Source organism: Neolamprologus brichardi, chromosome 18 (genome assembly GCF_056152115.1).
Source record: "Neolamprologus brichardi isolate AB-2024 chromosome 18, ASM5615211v1, whole genome shotgun sequence".
Lineage (NCBI taxonomy): Eukaryota > Metazoa > Chordata > Actinopteri > Cichliformes > Cichlidae > Neolamprologus > Neolamprologus brichardi.
Window position 1 is genome coordinate 15,286,940 of NC_142121.1, and position 17,532 is coordinate 15,304,471.

Below are 17,532 nucleotides of genomic sequence, written 5' to 3' on the forward strand. Positions count from 1 at the left end.
TGTCCTAACAGCAGCGTGACTGTGCATGTACATGTTGAGTCCATTCGGCATAACTTGGCTGAGAATAATCCTTTATCATGTAATCTCTTTGGTTTGTCAGTTATTACCCAAAGCAGAAAACCTAATTAGACCGTGATGCTTTTGACATGTTATTCAAACAAATATTGACCCAGAGCCCCGTTTTTAACACAACGAAGAGAAAGAGCATCTTTTGTCATAAACTTGCCAGATCTGCTCTGTACTTGTGTTGCCGTAAGTATTTTCTTGACTGATCTGTGTCCGTGTCTGAGCATGAACTGGCTTAAACTAGTTGTCTGCAGAGTTTCTAGCAAGTCACTGTACAGATATCTGCTGTGGTTTCATGCCAAGTAATGTGTCCTATTCCACAACTGTCAAGACAGCTAAATTTGCTAATCCTCTATGCAGGAGCCCTGCAAATTGAGAACAGCGAGGAGTCGGACCAGGGGAAATATGAATGTGTCGCCATGAACAGTGCCGGGACCCGTTACTCTGCTCCTGCCAATCTCTACGTGCGAGGTAAAGTCAAATGTCTCTCTCAATCGTGGAGTTAATCAATCATTAAAATCATTCCGTTATCTCAAGAAACCACGCAAGCCTTTAAAGTGCCTCGTCGAGCCACGATATGATTTAAGCCCTGCTGTGTGGGAATGTGCAGAGTGTGTTTTATTGACAGCTTCCTTCCTCTCATCCAACCTTGGTTGCCTCTGACAAAATGGGACAAATTACATCTCATTATTGATTGTTAGATTCTTATTAATGAATTGAGCAATTTCCAACTTAGCTCAGTTGACCTTCAACAGGAAGAGATTTCCAATCAGCCAAGATGAGCAAAAACGCTTCCAGTACCTTTTAACTGTTGTGTAATTCTCATTTACCACATTTATGCCCACTCTCTCTGCCTGTGTATCTCCTTTAAGCAATTCTCTCAGCATTATCCTCGCCATGCCATTCCTTCCTTACCAATGAGCTGCACTAACCTCAACCTCCTGTTTGGCTGCAAACTCCACCAGGTGCAGCCTCTGTGAAAACAGCTGCATTGAAGCCATTTCCTCTGCTGGCACTGATGCCAGGCCTCCTTTCTTTTTTATTTTGACTGTATCGAAAGGCTCCATTATTCCCCCCCGCATAACCCAGAGCTCTTAAAGGCATGGATGAGTCTGGAGTTTCAGGGTTTGTTTTTGTTGCGGTGTCTCTGTGAGCAGACTAATGCAAGGCGAGGGCAACGTTGCACCCATACTGGAAAAAGCGGGTATAGGGGAGAGAGTAGTGCGGGTCAGCCCCTGCAGATATCACCACCATGTCTGATGTACATGGAACAGAAAAGCTGGTGGAGGAGGGAGGGAGGGAGGGAGGGAGTGAAAGTGTTATGGTAAGAAAAAGACACCCTTGGCTCTCATTTCATAATTTTGTTAAAAGCACACAGTAGTGTATCATGGAGGCTCATTTACGGATGAGTGATTCCACTGTCTCCCTTTTATCCACTGGGATAAAATAAGTGAATAAGTGTCCACTGTTTTCCATCTAATCCACACCAAAACAACATAATCAAACCAGTTTGGGGAGTGGAAATGAACTTTTAAACAAATTTCATTGTCACTCAGATATACTCTACAAATATTTAGCACAGATTTTTCCAAGATAACGGTTTTTGCAGCAGCAGAAACATCCCGCTGGATCAGAGGAATCGGTAAAATTCTCCTCAAGGATAAGAGAGGAATCAAATTTACAGACTGAACACTGAACACAAGGTTTAGATCTTAAAGCCTGACAGGGAGAGGTAGTCAGCCAAACAGCAAAGGCGAGGAAGGGATGTAAGTCTTGTCTATTAATCAGGACTTGTCTGTCACAGGTGCAGACGCTGCCTTTTTTCCCCCCTCAGAGGTAATTACAGTAGTTGTGTGCTGTGGCGCCAGCAAGACCCCCAGGCCCAGCTACTCTGTAACACCACCCAGGTAGCTGTCAACCCTTTGGCCTTAACACCAACTTTTTCCGCCAGCCTCACCACACCGGTGGAGAGATAGAAATCAAACCAACCGTAACCTTTTAAAAGTGTGCTCGTCTGGGATAGAGAACAAAGGCTCAAGCCATGTTTTCACCATCTTTGTTACCGCTGCAAGAACGAGGAGATGAGACCTGGGGCTATGCTATCACCGGGCTGCTAGATTGAGTTTAAAACATATGGGACTTCAGACGAGTGCACTTTGACCTGCCTCTCCTCCTTTCCTGTTGTTCTAGTTTCTATAATTCTCAGAGATTTTGGCTGTTTTGAGGTTTGCTGTCAGCCAAACGCTTTACAAAGCTATAAAACTGTTATTCTCAGCCTTCACTAGTATGAGTAAATAAATGGAAATTAAGTGCTGAGATATGTGTTCACTCTGACTTGTCAGTAAGTTAATTAGAAAATAGGAATCTGTCACTTGATCAAATTTAGCTCCTCAAAATTTTATCTGCCGTGCATCGCAAGATCATTTGTAATCTTGAAATGCCAATAAAGTTAGTGCTGCTCGGACGTGAAATATAAAAGGACTGCTGTAAGAGGAAGAATGCTATTATTCTCTATCAACACCCTTCCAACACCCTCCCACAAGCGCACACTCTCTGCTGTCAGACTCGCATTAAATGTGCTTGTTGTGGGTTTGTCTACAAATGTGTTTGTGCTTTTTCCACTCATCGTCGCCGCCCGATCCGATTCCTGTCTGCAGGTACACAACATGCTGCCGTCACCACCCTTGTCTTGACATTTTACAGCCAACAGAGAGTGATGCCCTCATATTTGTGTGTGGGTGGGGACTGTGAGACTGAAGGAGAAGGTGGTTTTGTGGATGAGGTCTGCTCGTGGATTGTTTTTCCCCTTCATGTCTTCATATCTATTTATGTCCTTTCACTTCTCATCCATTAGGACTTTGTGCGTGGTTGGAGGTGTGCGAGTGCGTGTGCGCCCCTTTTTTTTTTGGTGACCCTCCTCCCAAGGAGGACTCCATCAATGTGGGCAGAATCGAGAGCGTGCTGTGATTGTGCATGAGCGCTCATTTGTCAAGCGCTTATCCCACAACGGAGGAGGGATGTCAGCTTCTGTCTGCTGGCACTCCTTCATATATCCATGTGACATATCAATATGTCACAGAGGATAAAGTGCTGCAGCAGGTCTTTTCTTTCACCAAAGTATCTTCATGCTGCTCTATGTATGTGTATATTTGTGTGTCAAGGAGGGAAACTTGCAAACTAATTAATTCAGGTCACTTTATGAAGACTTTTACAAAGGCACTGGAGCATATCTAGCATCCCTTGTGTAAAGGAGGGATGGCTAATGAGATAAATTTAACAATATCACACTGTTATGATGACTGGGATGTTAAACTAGAGTCTAAAATAGTCAAATAGGTCTCTACACAGTAGAAAAAACATTTAGTGAGTTTTAAAAGCGAGTTTCTCTCCCTGGCGCTTTATGTTGGATCTCTGTTTCTTGTTCCTAACCTCCGCTGTGTCAACTGAAACACTGGCCTGTTTCACTCTGTTGTCTTCCTCTTCACTTTGTGTCTTTTCATTCCATCGCTCACCTTCATCAAATCACTTCATCCGCATACAGATCAGCGTGAAGGTTGGTCATTTTCACTTTTGTCCCTTCCCTTTAGTTTGAAGCAGGCTTTAGGTGAGGTCAACCCCAACCCCTCTGTGAATACACTCAAAAAAAAACCTCATTTAAAAATAGCTTCCCCTAATCCCCTGAACTCCAAACGTGTGTTGTCGAGTTGTTTGCATGTATCTGTGTATAGTTCTTGCATGCCTTCCCTTGCCGCTCCCCAAAACCTTGTTTCGATTAGTCTTGCCAAAACATACAAAGGAGTCCTGAGCAGCTAGCTTAACTCATTATTAAATGTCTGTTGTGTTGTGTTACGTTGCTATTCACTCTCCCCTCCACACCCATATTGTCCCTGTCCAATGCTTCCACTAAAAGCTATAGCTGCTTTAACCCTCAGCCTTTCCATCCGCCTCTGTAGGCCCATCAGTGGTGTGTGATGGATTACTCCGGTATTCAGGTGGCAACCGGATTTGTCAGGTATTTAGGCAGAAACCCCTCTGCTCTCCCACTGAGGGACATGGGTATCAGAACTGACAAAGCCATTCTCAGGGGATTATGTCTGTTTTACTACCATGGGCATCCTCCACCCAGAGACTGACAGATTTGACAGACACGTGTTAGCGTAATGAGACATTTCCCCAGAACACATGTGTTTGGAAAAAGGAAATGATGTGTAACTGCAAGAAATACAGTATGTTTACTCTCGCAGAAAGCCCTATATGCTTAACGTGTTATATATATATCTATAACTCGGTATGAAAATGATTTTATGACTTTCGGTCCCATGTTTACAGGCTGAAAAAAATCATTAAAAGTCAATGAATGATTATATTTGCTTTGTCCACAACCCAGGTAATATTTTGGAAATGGTCTCTCCTCGTGCAATATTTGCAAAACGCTGATGTGCAAAGAGCTGACCTGTAGGATATATAAGAATGAGCTGGCAGTGTGCTGACAGGGGGGATGATCAGCCATCATGGTAGCCCGGTGCTGCTGCCAGGAAGCCCAGAGAGCCTGCTGAATCTGTGCCAGTGTGTGCCAGATATTGATTGACTGAACAGGTTCTGCTATCCTTGGGCACTTTGTCAAGGCAGTTAAATTTATAGGTATCCAGCAAGCAGGCAGGCAGGAGTGGAGACGGCGCTTATTTTGTGGTTTTGATAGAGTCCCGGAGCCCATCTCTCCAAAACCGCTCTCAACAGGAGAGAGGCTTCGGGGGAATCGATAACAATTACCTGCCCTCTAGTCATTTTGTTCCACAGCACCTCTCCAAACTTAACCGCACGCCATGAATTATTCACAACATTAAGTGTTCAATATACGCAGACCCCATTGACAGACTGCTCTTAGCACTGTTTAGTCTATGGAGTGATGAAAGAATAACAGATACTTTGAGCTTAATGGTTTTACATTAGGCATGCTCCTCTCAGGTTTCTCTTTTTCATAAGCATATGAAGAAAAAAAATTGCTGCACTTCGAGGGCGTTGCAGTTGTGTGGGAAGACACCACAGGTGGCCACCAGCATGAACGGGATGCTGACACTTCTTTCTCAAAAGGTGTTGCAAATTAGCGATGCTGGAAATCAGATCTTCGGTCATTAACGTGAGAAAATGGTGCAAAGTTCCTCCTTTATCCTCTTCCCTCCAGCATACTCAGACTCGCTATCCTATTCCATATCTCTCCTCAGCTCCCATGCTTGCTTTGCTTGAGAATGTCGTACCCATCCAGTTCCCACCCTGGCAACACTCCGCCTGTCCAGTCTCTGCATGTCATCAGTCATATTCCCAATATCCCCTGATATCAGATGTACTCATTTGTGGAAGTTTTTAAGCTAATTTCTTCCTCCTCCAAAAATGTATTAACTCTGTAAAGTTGTCCAATATCCTTCGCTAACTTTACGAATATTAAACTGTCATCTAATATTTGATTGTATATTGTGCCGAAACTTAAATGACCTCTTTAGTCTTCCCGGTGTTATCAGGAAAACACATCCGTGATTTCTTTTCTTTTTGTGCCTCAGACCAGGAATATTAATATTTTTGTGGTGTTGAGCAAAGTAGTTTAGCCCCAGACGATTCTGTTGATTAAAACAGCAGAAGGTCTAAATACAGCACCTCAATTATTATGGGAAAATTCAGATGAATATGAACCAGGTCCCCCTTATTATGGTGCAGTCCAGAGAACAAGCCTTTTTCCTGACTGGAATCTCAAAAGGTGCTTTTGTGTTTTTCCATTTCGCCACATAATGAGGGGAATAACAAGCATGGCTGTAACGACGTTCCGGTTCAAATTAGATCGGGGAGGAAGGGGTGAGGGAGGGGTGGGGGGGTGGGGGAGGTGGAGGGAGACTCATATTTGAAAATCCATTTTCATGTAGACCGGTGCAAAAGAGCAATTACAGTCAAGGGCTTTTTTTTTTCCAGAGAGAGACAGCGATATTGTAGTGTATTAGGGGGAAACATGCAGTATGAATTCTGCAGGGATAGTTTCATGCTGTTGTCTTTAAAAACATACATCCAGCTGTAATGGGACAGTAATAATGCATCCGTTGCGGTGAGCTAAATATTTGGCCAGGCTTCGCCTTCGCTGTATTGACGGTTAAAGAAGTCAGAGCTCTCCCTCCTTACTCTTAGCACGCACTATATTGATATTCTTGCATGTCATAAATGTAACAGGTCTGACACTGATGGATGTTCACGTAGCGCTGTCAGGCATTCATGTGAAGTGAAAAACTTTGTTGTAGTTGCCAAAAGTTACCAAAAAAAGATCTAAAATGTTTAAATATGGGATGCATTCTCGCGCATCTTCATTTAAATAGAAAACAAGTCGTATGTAAATCCTGGTTGCCTGTTTATTCTAGGCTAGCTTTTCAGTATTGTATGGAGCCTCTGCACTGGTGTTTGCCTTGTCCCTAGCGACGTCAACGGGCCCTTCTTGTCTCCATGGGAACCCCTTTTTAATGTCAGCCTATCTGCATATCAGAACCGCACAAAGAGAGGGAGCGAGAGAGAGCGAGAGCAAGACGGGCTGAGCATAAGGAGCCGGAGAGAGGCAGCGAGAGGAGAAATCAAACAATAGCATCTCCACAGGGTTTCTCAATGATGCAACTCTCGCCACCGCTTGACACTCTAACAAAAGAGGGCCAGACACAGTCTCCAGCAAAAACTGGGCTATTTTGATTATATTCCCTTTTGTAGGCAAGAGGATAAAACACCCCCTCAAAGATTTCTTCTGAATTTCCAGAGGCATTTTGTGACAGTCCTATTATTCCCATTGTGCTCGCCTGCACATTTGGACAAAAGCGATCATCCCTGCATTCTGTTAGCTTTTCTCAGTTAGCTTTTAGCCTTGTGGTGTTGTTTAGGGCACGATCATTCTCACTAACAAAAAGAATAATACTCACCTTACATCTCCTACCTATTGACTCCTGTCGCTTTCTTCTTCTCTTCATTGCCTCAGTGCGAAGAGTCCCACCCAGATTCTCCATTCCACCCACCAATCAGGAAGTGATGCCGGGCGGCAGCGTCAACCTGACGTGCGTGGCAGTGGGCTCACCGATGCCCTACGTCAAGTGGACCACGCCTGACGAGGAGCTAACCAAGGAAGAAGACATGCCACTGGGACGCAATGTGCTGGAGGTCACTAACATTCGCAAATCGACTAACTACACATGCGTGGCCATTTCTTCTCTGGGCATGATTGAAGCCACTGCTCAAGTTACTGTCAAAGGTGAGCGCTGTTTTCAGACCAGTTAGTGCCCGTTTATTTCTGAGGTTGCATGGCACTTATAAGCCACATCTACATGAATGTGCTCAATCCAAGGTTTATTCGTCGAGGACCCTTTGTTGATACTGAGAAATAAAAGTTGATCGCTTTTAGTCTTGTTTTTTTGCAGCACTGAAGCAAATATAATAATCTATGTTTCTCTCTGCATTCTCAGGTCATTTTCCGTAAAAATGCAGCGCAACTTTGCACAATGCACAACTTTTCTTTCACCAAAGTGTCCTTATGTTGCTCTATTTGTGTATATTTGTGTGTCTAGGAGCAATGCTAATCAATTCAGGTCACTTAATGAAGACTTTTACAAAGGCACTGGAGCATATCTTGCATCCCCTGTGTAGAAGTGGGGTGGGGTAATGAGATCAAATTGACAGTATCACACTGTTATAATAACCGGGATGTTAAGCTTGAGTCTAAGTCTCCCTGGTGCATTACGTTGGATCTCTGTTTCATGTTTCTAACCTCTGCTGGTTCAACTGAAACACCTTTCTGTTTCACTCTGTTGTCTTCCTCTTCACTTTGTGTCTTTTCATTCCATCACTCACCCCCGTCAAAGCACTTCATCCGTCTACAGTTCAACCCGAAGGTCGGCCATTTTCACTTTTGCTTCTTTCCTTTAGTTTGAAGCAGACTTTTTTTTTCTGTCCTTTTTCAGTATCTATCTGTCGACATGAATGCGTCTCCAACCGTCTTTGTGTTTACAACATTGTGACTGTGTTGTTTACTTGTTGCAGCCTTTCTTATCAGTTTTTGTCTGCATTGATTTACTTTCCAGTCTACTGGTCAATACACAAAATGCCACAGTCATTAGAGGGACTGCGGCAATCCAGGCCAACTCCTTTAAGGAAGCTATGATGCAGACCCTTTGTTTTGTTTGCATTTGTCACCACAGAACAGTTTGCTTGTGTTTTGAGAGATAGATAGACAGGCTGGACTAAACGACTTCAGTCTATTTCCTTTATTTTGGGGAATAATGGTGGTGACTGTTATAAAAATTAGGCCACGAAACACAGCTATTTTCTAGGAGTTACCTAATGTAGCACTGTACCATGTATTTTCCCCACAAGGTAACAAGAATTGTTATTTTTAAGTAATTCATTTCAGTTCTTTAAAGCTAATATTTTGCTTCTCCCTCCTCAGCCTTACCAAAACCCCCCACCTCGCTCAGGGTGACTGAAACCACAGCTACCAGTGTAACTCTCTTATGGGAGTCTGGAAACCCAGAACCTGTGTCCTACTACATGATCCAGTACAGAGCCAAATCCTCCGACAACGGCTTCCAGGAAGTCGAAGGTGTGGCTACCAACCGTTACAGCATCGGCGGGCTTAGTCCGTACTCTGAATATGAGTTTCGCGTCATGGCTGTTAATAACATTGGCCACGGGCCTCCCAGCGACCTTGTGGAGACACGCACAGGTGAACAGGCCCCTTCCTCACCGCCTCTACACGTCCAAGCGCGGATGTTGAGCGCCAGCACAATGTTAGTTCAATGGGAACCACCCGAGGAACCCAATGGGCAAATCAGGGGCTACAGAGTCTACTACAGCTCTGACATGACAGCGCCACTCAGCGCCTGGCATAAACACAACACAGACGATAGCAGCCTAACTACCATCTCAGGACTGACTCCCGATATCACCTATAGCCTCAGAGTGCTGGGTTTCACCTCTGTTGGTGATGGGCCACCATCTGACATCCTGCAAGTCAAGACCCAGCAGGGAGGTGAGCAACCAACCACTGTGTCTGGATTTCAGTGTTTTTACATCTCTATTCATGCACATACAAGGTTAAAGGTGTGATTAAGCATATACAATGAGTTGAAGGTCTGTAGTTTTTCTTGCTTTTGTGTTCATTATGCATACTGAGTGTCTGGGAAACTGCTCTTTAGGTGATTTATGCACAGGTTCATCTGCCATGCAGTGAAAGTTATGGAGGTGATCTTTGCAGGAGCTTTAGTAACATCCTTTCTTTGATTCTTTTTGTTCTTTAACATTCGCCCTCTCACCTACTCTTTACCAGTCCCTGCCCAGCCATCCAGCTTTGAGGCTGAAGCCGAGCTGGACACGCGCATCGTATTGACGTGGCTGTGGCCCGTACAGGACCCCATCACCAAGTATGAGCTGCAGTACTGGGAAGCTGGCTCAGACAATAAGGTTAGGATAAAAATCTATGCGTGCATGTGTCTGTCCGTCTTTTCTTATATCTGTAGGGAGTCTGCAGATATATGAATGTTGCTGTTGATGATGTAGAGTCTCTTTTTTGTCCTCTCATTCAACTGGACCAGTTGAGGGCAAATCGTTTTTGAATCACATGGCTCTCAAATTTGACTGTATTCTCAAATATGAACGCATATATGAATAAGAGACAGCAACTTGTGCTCTTCAGTGGCAGAGTAACTCCAGTTTGTTAAAGCAAAACAGCTCAATCCGTGAGTAGGTTTGTGTGAATGTCTTTGCTTCTGATGAGTTCTTCTGACATTTTTCCTTCCACTGTTACACCCTCCAGATTCACGTGACCTTCAACCCTGCAGGCTCCTATGCTGTAGAGAACTTAAAGCCAGACACTTTGTACTATTTCTCCCTGGCCGCCCGTTCTGAAATGGGTTTGGGTGTCTACACCCAGCCCATCGAGGCCCGCACTGCCCAGTCCAGTAAGTACCCATTCGTCTGTCTTGAAGCTGTCCCTGTCCTCTTTCTTTCCACTTTTTATTGCACTAACCAGTGATTTCAGAGCCACCCTCAGCCGGCTGCTGCAGGTTTAGGTTGTTCTGTTCAGTGTGAGCGAGTGACTGAGCGAGTGAGACAAAAGTAGAGTTTTATAGCGCTTAAATCAAAGAGCGTGGGCAACTTGAATGTCAAGTCAATTTCAGCGCCACATAAAATGCTGACAGTGCAGCTATCCCGGTCAGCTTCATGCTTCCACCACCTCCCCTCTGTCACCAACACTAACCCTCATGTCCATCTATCTGAGGGCAGGCCCTGTGTCAAAGGTACGTTTAATGTGTCTGGTTCCCACATTTGCGAGCTGTGCTGTTGTTTTGTCTCATATCATTATGTGCTTTTACAGTGCCAGCACTCAAAATGTCACTCTCTGCCAGCTGACTGATTCTTTCTTTTATTTATTTATTTCATTTTTGTGCTGATGTGGCACGGCGCTTGTCCCACGGTGCGTGTGTGCCTCACACATAAAACTGAGAACAGAACAAATGTCACTTTTAACTTTTAATTGTAGCGATTATGTGAATAAAAGTTTAACTCCTGAGAAAGTGACTCCTAAAACTGACTGATGCGCTACAGACGACTAGAGAGGAGATTTATCACTCTGCTGGATTTGGAACAAAAGGCACAGAGTTTTACAAAGGTGTTACATCATGAGTTTGTTCCTTCACAAAAGCTCTTTAGCGGAGTACCGACGCCAGCTTACAGAGTGGATATAAGGCTGATAAGAGACACGTTTAACGATGGAAAATGATCAAAGGTTCAAGATTAAGGCTGATCAAAAAATTAACATAAATAGTGAATGTGAACACTGGTGTAAATGAACAATTATCAGGTGTCAAACACTAACGTTTACACATATCTGCCACATAAACCTGCCTGTCAAGCAGTGCTGCAGCAGGAGGGGAAAGTGGGACAATGAAGTAAGAATCAGATTTAGATTTTCTGTACGTTATACATACAAACAGACACAGATCATCGGAAATTTCAAGAAAAATGTAAAAAAAAATTAAAAATCAGATGAACAGCAACATTCCTGTCACCCCTGTGGAATTGCAGTTGGGTATGTACTATATGCAGTTGCATTTCTCCCATAGAACAGAGAAAACGAATGAAAACCTAACCTCTGTCAGCTGCACATGACTGTAAGCAGAGACCATGAGTGCTGATGGTCCTTGTGCCTTCTGCTGTCAGTAGACACAGAATTTGGCAGAAATAATTTGGATTTCAGGCACTGGTAGGATCGTGTGCATGAAATAAGCAACAGCTTTGGGAAGGTTCTGAGGCAAGCAGGCGGTGGGAAAGTGTGACATTTTCTAGTGCTCCATTTAAATATTTAGTATCATTTTTTTAAGACTCAGAGAAATGAACAGTATTGAGCTCTATTCATGTTTTTGTTTTTAAATATTTTTGCTGTGCATTGCTCTACTTGTAAAAAAGGTGGTAGGAACCCTGCAGTGGGTTCAACACATCAAACACTATGATGCATTAATAATACTAAAAATCAGCTCATGGAGGAAGAGCTCGCTGTATAAAAATGGATGTGACGTCATCCATTTCTGTTGTGGTGGAATACAGAGCCAAAGTAACAAGTAACCAGTTTCAACATTTCATGTGTCTCTGTTTTTCTCACATTTGACAGAAACGGGGTCATAATAATGTCATAGAGACGGGATTTTGGGCTCTGTCACTTCAATAATTGTATCTCCTTCTTAAGCCGACTCTTTGGTTCCCTATTTTTTTCCCTCTGAGACATTTTCTTGTGGTGGTGTCCTTGAGCCGTCCAATTTTACCACTGCAATCTCTTATGAGAATTGATTCAGTCTGTAGCTTTTTAATTTTTTAATACATGTGGTGTTGTCAAGGTTTTGTGGTTTTCTGTCTACTCTCTGTTGGATCAGGGGCCACCTGGTGAGACTCACTCCTCTTTTGTCAAGTGCTGTTTTGTAAAGGTGGAGTTTTATATTCGGGCATTAGTTTATTGGAATAATATTTGAGCTCACTGTTCATTTCTCTGCTTATTAAAGAATACATTTCACAGGCATGCTTTTACAGAAACATCTTGCTTTGAATTTTCTCTTTTGATTTGAAGGTTGTTTTTCGTAGAATAAAGAAATTCTAGATTTAGCTAGTTGCATGAAGTGTCTGAATGCAATCGTTTCTTTTCAGTTTCCCTTTTTGTTCTTCATTTTGTATGTCATTGGTTTTCTATTTTTACCTCCTGACCTGAGAGTTTTTTGTATTTAAGCTGAAGCTGTTGTCCATAATTAAATTTAACGCAATAACTATTTATTTGAGGAATGTTATTAGACTCCATTTTCCCATTACATTATAAGGCATTACAGGGTGAGGTGGACTGGTACGTTCCTGCTGTGATTCTAGCGAGGAGTGGAATTTATTCCATCTGATAGAAATAAAAAAATCAGCTTTTCTTGGCAGTGAGTATGAACCAGACGTGGACAGTGCCTGTAATGTTTCTAACGGTTATTGATTATAAAATTATAGCTTTATCTATAACTAAATATGTAGTGTAGCTCAGCTGCAGCCAAGTGCCGTAATCAGGCCCAGAGCTTCTGCATGAATGTGCAAACACCAGTCAACACTATCAGGCACTTGTTCACCACTTACAAATCTGTGGCAGTTTGTTTCTACCTCTGTTTCCTGCAAGAGGCGACACAGAGGGCAGTTAGGGACAAATTACGCTTTTATAAAAACGTTGCCCTGTAGAATTTTGGTGTACTTTATATTCTGTTCACCTCACCCTGCACTCTCATGGCCTCTTGCATAAATGCAGTGCCAAACACAGCTTCAGCAACGGTCCGCTAATGTGTTTTTGCATCCAATCTCTCAGTCTGGAGGCAGCATCCTGTGCAGTATGGAAGCTTTTTGTGGTCACAATTTAAAAATTTAAATTTCATATTCAGACGTGCAATGATATATTGATAAATATATTGCCCATGCACAAAGGGACTCTAAATGAGCCTTTACTACTTTGGAAAAACAGCAGTTTGGTTACAATTTATACAAATGTGTGTTGTGCATCCAATCCTGTTATACTTTTTACATTCTTACATTAAACTCGCTTGTTTAATTGCAGGGGAAATACATAAGCGTGTACGTTAGTACTTTAACATGAACATAGACGATTTTGAGTTCAGTTTTCTTTATATAGTGCCAAATCACTACATCAGTATAAAGTACCTCAAGATGTAAGAGACGTAGGAGAGAAAATCAGAACAAAGCACATGGCGACAGTGGGAAGGATAAACTCCCGTTTGAGAGGAAAAAACTTCCGACAGAACCAGGTTAGAGAGTTGCAGCTATCTGCTGTGACCGACTGGGAGTTAAGGGGAGAAATAAGAATAAAAGGGAGATGGGACAAAGCAACAACCTATACCATATATCAAATTCAGTGCCTATGTTCACAAAGATTTGAATTTCCTAATTAACATCTGCACTGCCGTAAACTGTGGACCTCTAGCAGTTTGGAGTAATTGTGGAGGTGTCACATGATCTTAATCTCATGTGAATATGTAAAGTAAAAAGAAATCCCACTGCGAATTACCTACCAGTATTTTCATTAAGGCTTACATCTCTACACAGCGTGAAGACCCATTCATGGAGGGCTCCTGCTCAGGGAAATCTCAAAGGATGATGAAATAGAAACACACACGCTGACCTCAGATTTTAGTACATTCGAGTTAAAAACAGAATATTTATCTTGTGTAAATGGGCCACAGGAAACAGACAGCGAAGGATAAATTTTCATCGCACGAGGTCCCCGGTATGAATAGAGCTGTGCTGTATTCATACAGTATAATGACAAATTTGAAATATAAAAAATATCTTGTGATTCTGAATATGACATTTCAAATTTTGATATTGACTGTTATACAAAAAGCTTCCATAGATTTTCCCTTATTTTTTTGCTTGTGCTGTACTTTATTTTTTGTTTGCTTGATCCGTGCCCTTCCTTCGTGTGGTTTTACTCCCCTCCCCCTACAGCCCCGTCCGCCCCTCCTCAGGACGTACAACTGGTCAGCCTGAGCTCCACCAGCCTCAAGGTGAGTTGGGTGGCACCACCTGCCGCTAGCCGCCATGGTGCCATAGTGCGTTACACAGTCAGCTACCAGGCCCTGGCTGGAGAGGACACGGACAAGCACGAGGTCACTGGGATCGGTGCAGACGCTACCAGCCATGTGCTGGAGGGCCTGGAGAAGTGGACTGAGTATCAAGTGTGGGTGAGGGCACACACTGATGTGGGCCCAGGTCCTGAGAGTGCCCCAGTGAGGATGAGAACCAAAGAGGATGGTAGGTTGATACTTCCCTTGAAGCAGAGTGCTCTCAAACTGTTTTCCTCTCTGTTGCTTGCGGCAGCCTTTGACGATTGTCTTTCACCCTCTTCAGATGTTACACCACAATTTCCTTCGTCCTGCTGATGAATTTTGAGATAATGAGGTGGTGGTCGTGGCAGCAGGGTTCACCTTTTCTTTGTTTCCTCCTCTTTCCAGCTTGTTGTCTATGGCCTTTACACCTTTTGTGGGTTAAGACTGATCACTCCCAGGCCTCAGTTCTCCACCACTCTGGTTTCACTGGCTTCTTGTCTTCTTTTACTGTTCTGAGGAATGAAAGTGGACCAAATCTCCCTCTTTTTCACTCTGTCTCTCTTTCCCCTTTTTCTCACTCATTTTGTTTGCAGTGTGATAGAGGGCGGCTTCTCCTAAGAGAGTGTCGACTATAATTAACGTGTTTGAAGTTTGCTGCAACACGGCTTATTTCATTCTGGAATTAAGAGCATTACAGACATTGCTAGACCACATGCTGTCCCACATGGGGTGTTTTTGGGACGCAGTAGTCTTAGAAGGTCTAAAGTGACTAGAAATTATTAATTCATGGCCAGTACATGCATCACTTCATTATACACAGCACCCCAGAATTTCGATTTGTTTACAAAACGAAGTAAAATAAGATAAGTCACGACCTCGTCTCTTTCTCTTTACTCTCTTCTCATCCTTTCCACTGTCCCTCCATCTGTCTGTGTTTCTGTATTACTCTTTTAATCTGCCCTTCGTCCTTGTCTGATTTCCAGTGCCGGGAGCACCCCCCAGGAAAGTGGAGGTTGAGGCCATAAATTCCACAGCTATCCGAGTCACCTGGAAGCCACCCCTGCAGGGGAAGCAGCACGGCCAAATCCGAGGCTACCAGGTCGTCTTCTCCCGGCTCGAAAACGGAGAACCGCGAGGCCAGCCTAACATCATGGATGTTTTTTTGCCAGAGGCCCAGGTACTGCATGATGTTTTACTCTTGCCTGGTCTTTCTGCTTTTCTTCCTCACTGTCTATATCTGTTTTATGCTCATTTACCATTATTTTCATTCCCCGCTGCCTCCCTATTCTCTTCCATTGTCTGAGTTCACACTTCATTTCCCCCATACTGGGTGACACACATGGAATTTTCTATCTTGTCAACTGGAGTTTCCATCCTCCCCTCTTTTTTTTCTTCTTCGTCTTTTTCATCTTTCTCCACATGTGACATTTGACTCTAAATTGGTACCCTGCTCCTACAGCTTTGGATTAGCTGTCCTAATAAGATCCACTTTAATTCTGCAGTAATAGCTATTAAATATTTTATATGTGTTACATCAGGACGTGGCTTAGTGGAATCAATGCACCTCTCTTTGCGGTTTTAGCAGTAATACATATGCACTGCCTTGTTACCATGTTTATAAATTAGAGCTATTTTCCTGACACCGCCCTTTACGCATTAATGCAAGCTGCTTGGAATGGCCCAAAGCTGTGCAACGCCATGAGATGGATGAGAGATTGTAATCCTTAAGAGGGATTCAGAGATTCATGAATATCTTAAAACCGCACTCGTACTGCTTTTTTTCTCTCTGTGTTTGAGAGAGGAGAGACCAGCTTAAGAACCTCCTTCTGATTGTTTGCCGCGAGTAACATTTGCACGAGCACGCATTCACTCCCGCCCTCAGTGGTCTTCCACAAAAGCATCTAATTTGAACAAGGAAGTGCTCCCTGGCCACAAGAAAACCACCCACATATATATATTATCTGAGCTCTGTTTGCTGATAAATGGCAGCTGTGGCAGACCAACAAGTTGCTGGTTCAGTTCCCAAGCAGTGCAAACTGCCTTTCCCTTTGAGAAGAATTATTAACCCTCGTTTGCTGTCCTGTGTCTCATCATTACACAAGTGGAAACACTGTTAGAGTCACAATGTGATGAATCAGTGTGTTACATCCCAAGGGATGAGAAGTAGGAGCTTGTGGATTCCAGTTGTGTAATGACATATTCTGTGATTTAAAAAAAAACACAGAAAAACATCATAAATCATTTATATGTGGCTGTCAAACTCACACAAGTCTCCACAGCAAGTGATTGACTGATAAAGTACAGCCCGTCGATGTCTGCACCTGGACGGAGAGAACTGCCTTGACTCCCGAGCACAGTCAGCCTTTATTTTACAGCAGTAGTGTTTGGCAGCTGCTACTGACAGTTCATTGTTATCAGACTGTCTACAAGAGTGCTTGACAGACAGGACAGCATCGCTTGATCTGGAAAGGGAGAAAACATGGTGGCTGCTTGTCTTCCTGTAAGTGTTTTCTCCACGTCGACATGTTCGGCGTGATTTTGTTTTGCATTGTGGAAAAACTGAACTGAACATGACCCTACTTGTTATGCAAACAATTCTCCCTGCCATGTCTCATTTGTGCCATGTTCACACAATAAACACAAAGACGCACTGTAATTTGGCGCCCAGGATAGCTCTCATGTTCCAGTCTAGTGTCCAGGACACCTCTCAAACAGACTGTCCCCTCCCTGGCAGACGGCTAAATTTCTTCTCACACCTTCTATTATTTTCCTCTTCTCCTTCCCTTCGGTTTTCTTCCTTTTCTGCCGTGACCTCCTTTTGCACTCTTGCTGCTTAAAAAGCTGGTTGAGTAATTACCAGAGGCTTGCGTGCAGGTTGGTTACCCTTGATTGAGTCATCTCAACAGATTGTTTTCTATGAGACAGCACTGAGTAACCAACCTGCAAGGACCTGCCCAGACGTCATTAAAGACCACACAGTCAGCCAACGGTCCCTTATCCTTGTTCGCCCAACTGGTTTTAGAACAATCCCTTCTTTGTCACACATCTTTCCATTCACGCACCACAACAACTAGAAAAAAAAATCTAGCAAAGATAACATGCGCAAACACGATCACGTGTTAGACCGACCTTGTAGTAGGTGTTCCAGCTGGCCGAGAGGTGTTCATGACTCATCCTAGAGACATGCAAATCCCTCATACGCACACCTGTAATTGATGATGAATAAAACGGGGAAAAAAAGCAATATCCTTCTATCCTGGCACATCCCATAGTGTTTCTCTCATGAATTTCCCTAATGTGTTGTGAAATCGGTTCCACATCCACCCTT

At 43.4% G+C, this 17,532-nt stretch overlaps 1 protein-coding gene across 15 annotated transcripts in view; it reads left to right on the top strand.

The window, feature by feature from the left end:
- The window catches only part of LOC102792271 (receptor-type tyrosine-protein phosphatase F), a 159,991-nt gene that overhangs the window by 95,579 nt on the left and 46,880 nt on the right, over window positions 1-17,532 (top strand). For 11 of the 15 annotated variants that reach the window (XM_087832577.1, XM_035908305.2, XM_035908311.2 and 8 more), the window contains 7 exons: window positions 427-537; window positions 7,061-7,330; window positions 8,522-9,103; window positions 9,401-9,534; window positions 9,887-10,031; window positions 14,104-14,409; window positions 15,188-15,381. In XM_087832577.1, the coding sequence (XP_087688703.1) occupies window positions 427-537; window positions 7,061-7,330; window positions 8,522-9,103; window positions 9,401-9,534; window positions 9,887-10,031; window positions 14,104-14,409; window positions 15,188-15,381 (1,742 nt within the window). The remainder of the gene's footprint in view (window positions 1-426; window positions 538-7,060; window positions 7,331-8,521; window positions 9,104-9,400; window positions 9,535-9,886; window positions 10,032-14,103; window positions 14,410-15,187; window positions 15,382-17,532) is intronic. The other 4 variants (XM_087832584.1, XM_087832585.1, XM_087832588.1 and 1 more) reach the window with 1 other exon arrangement.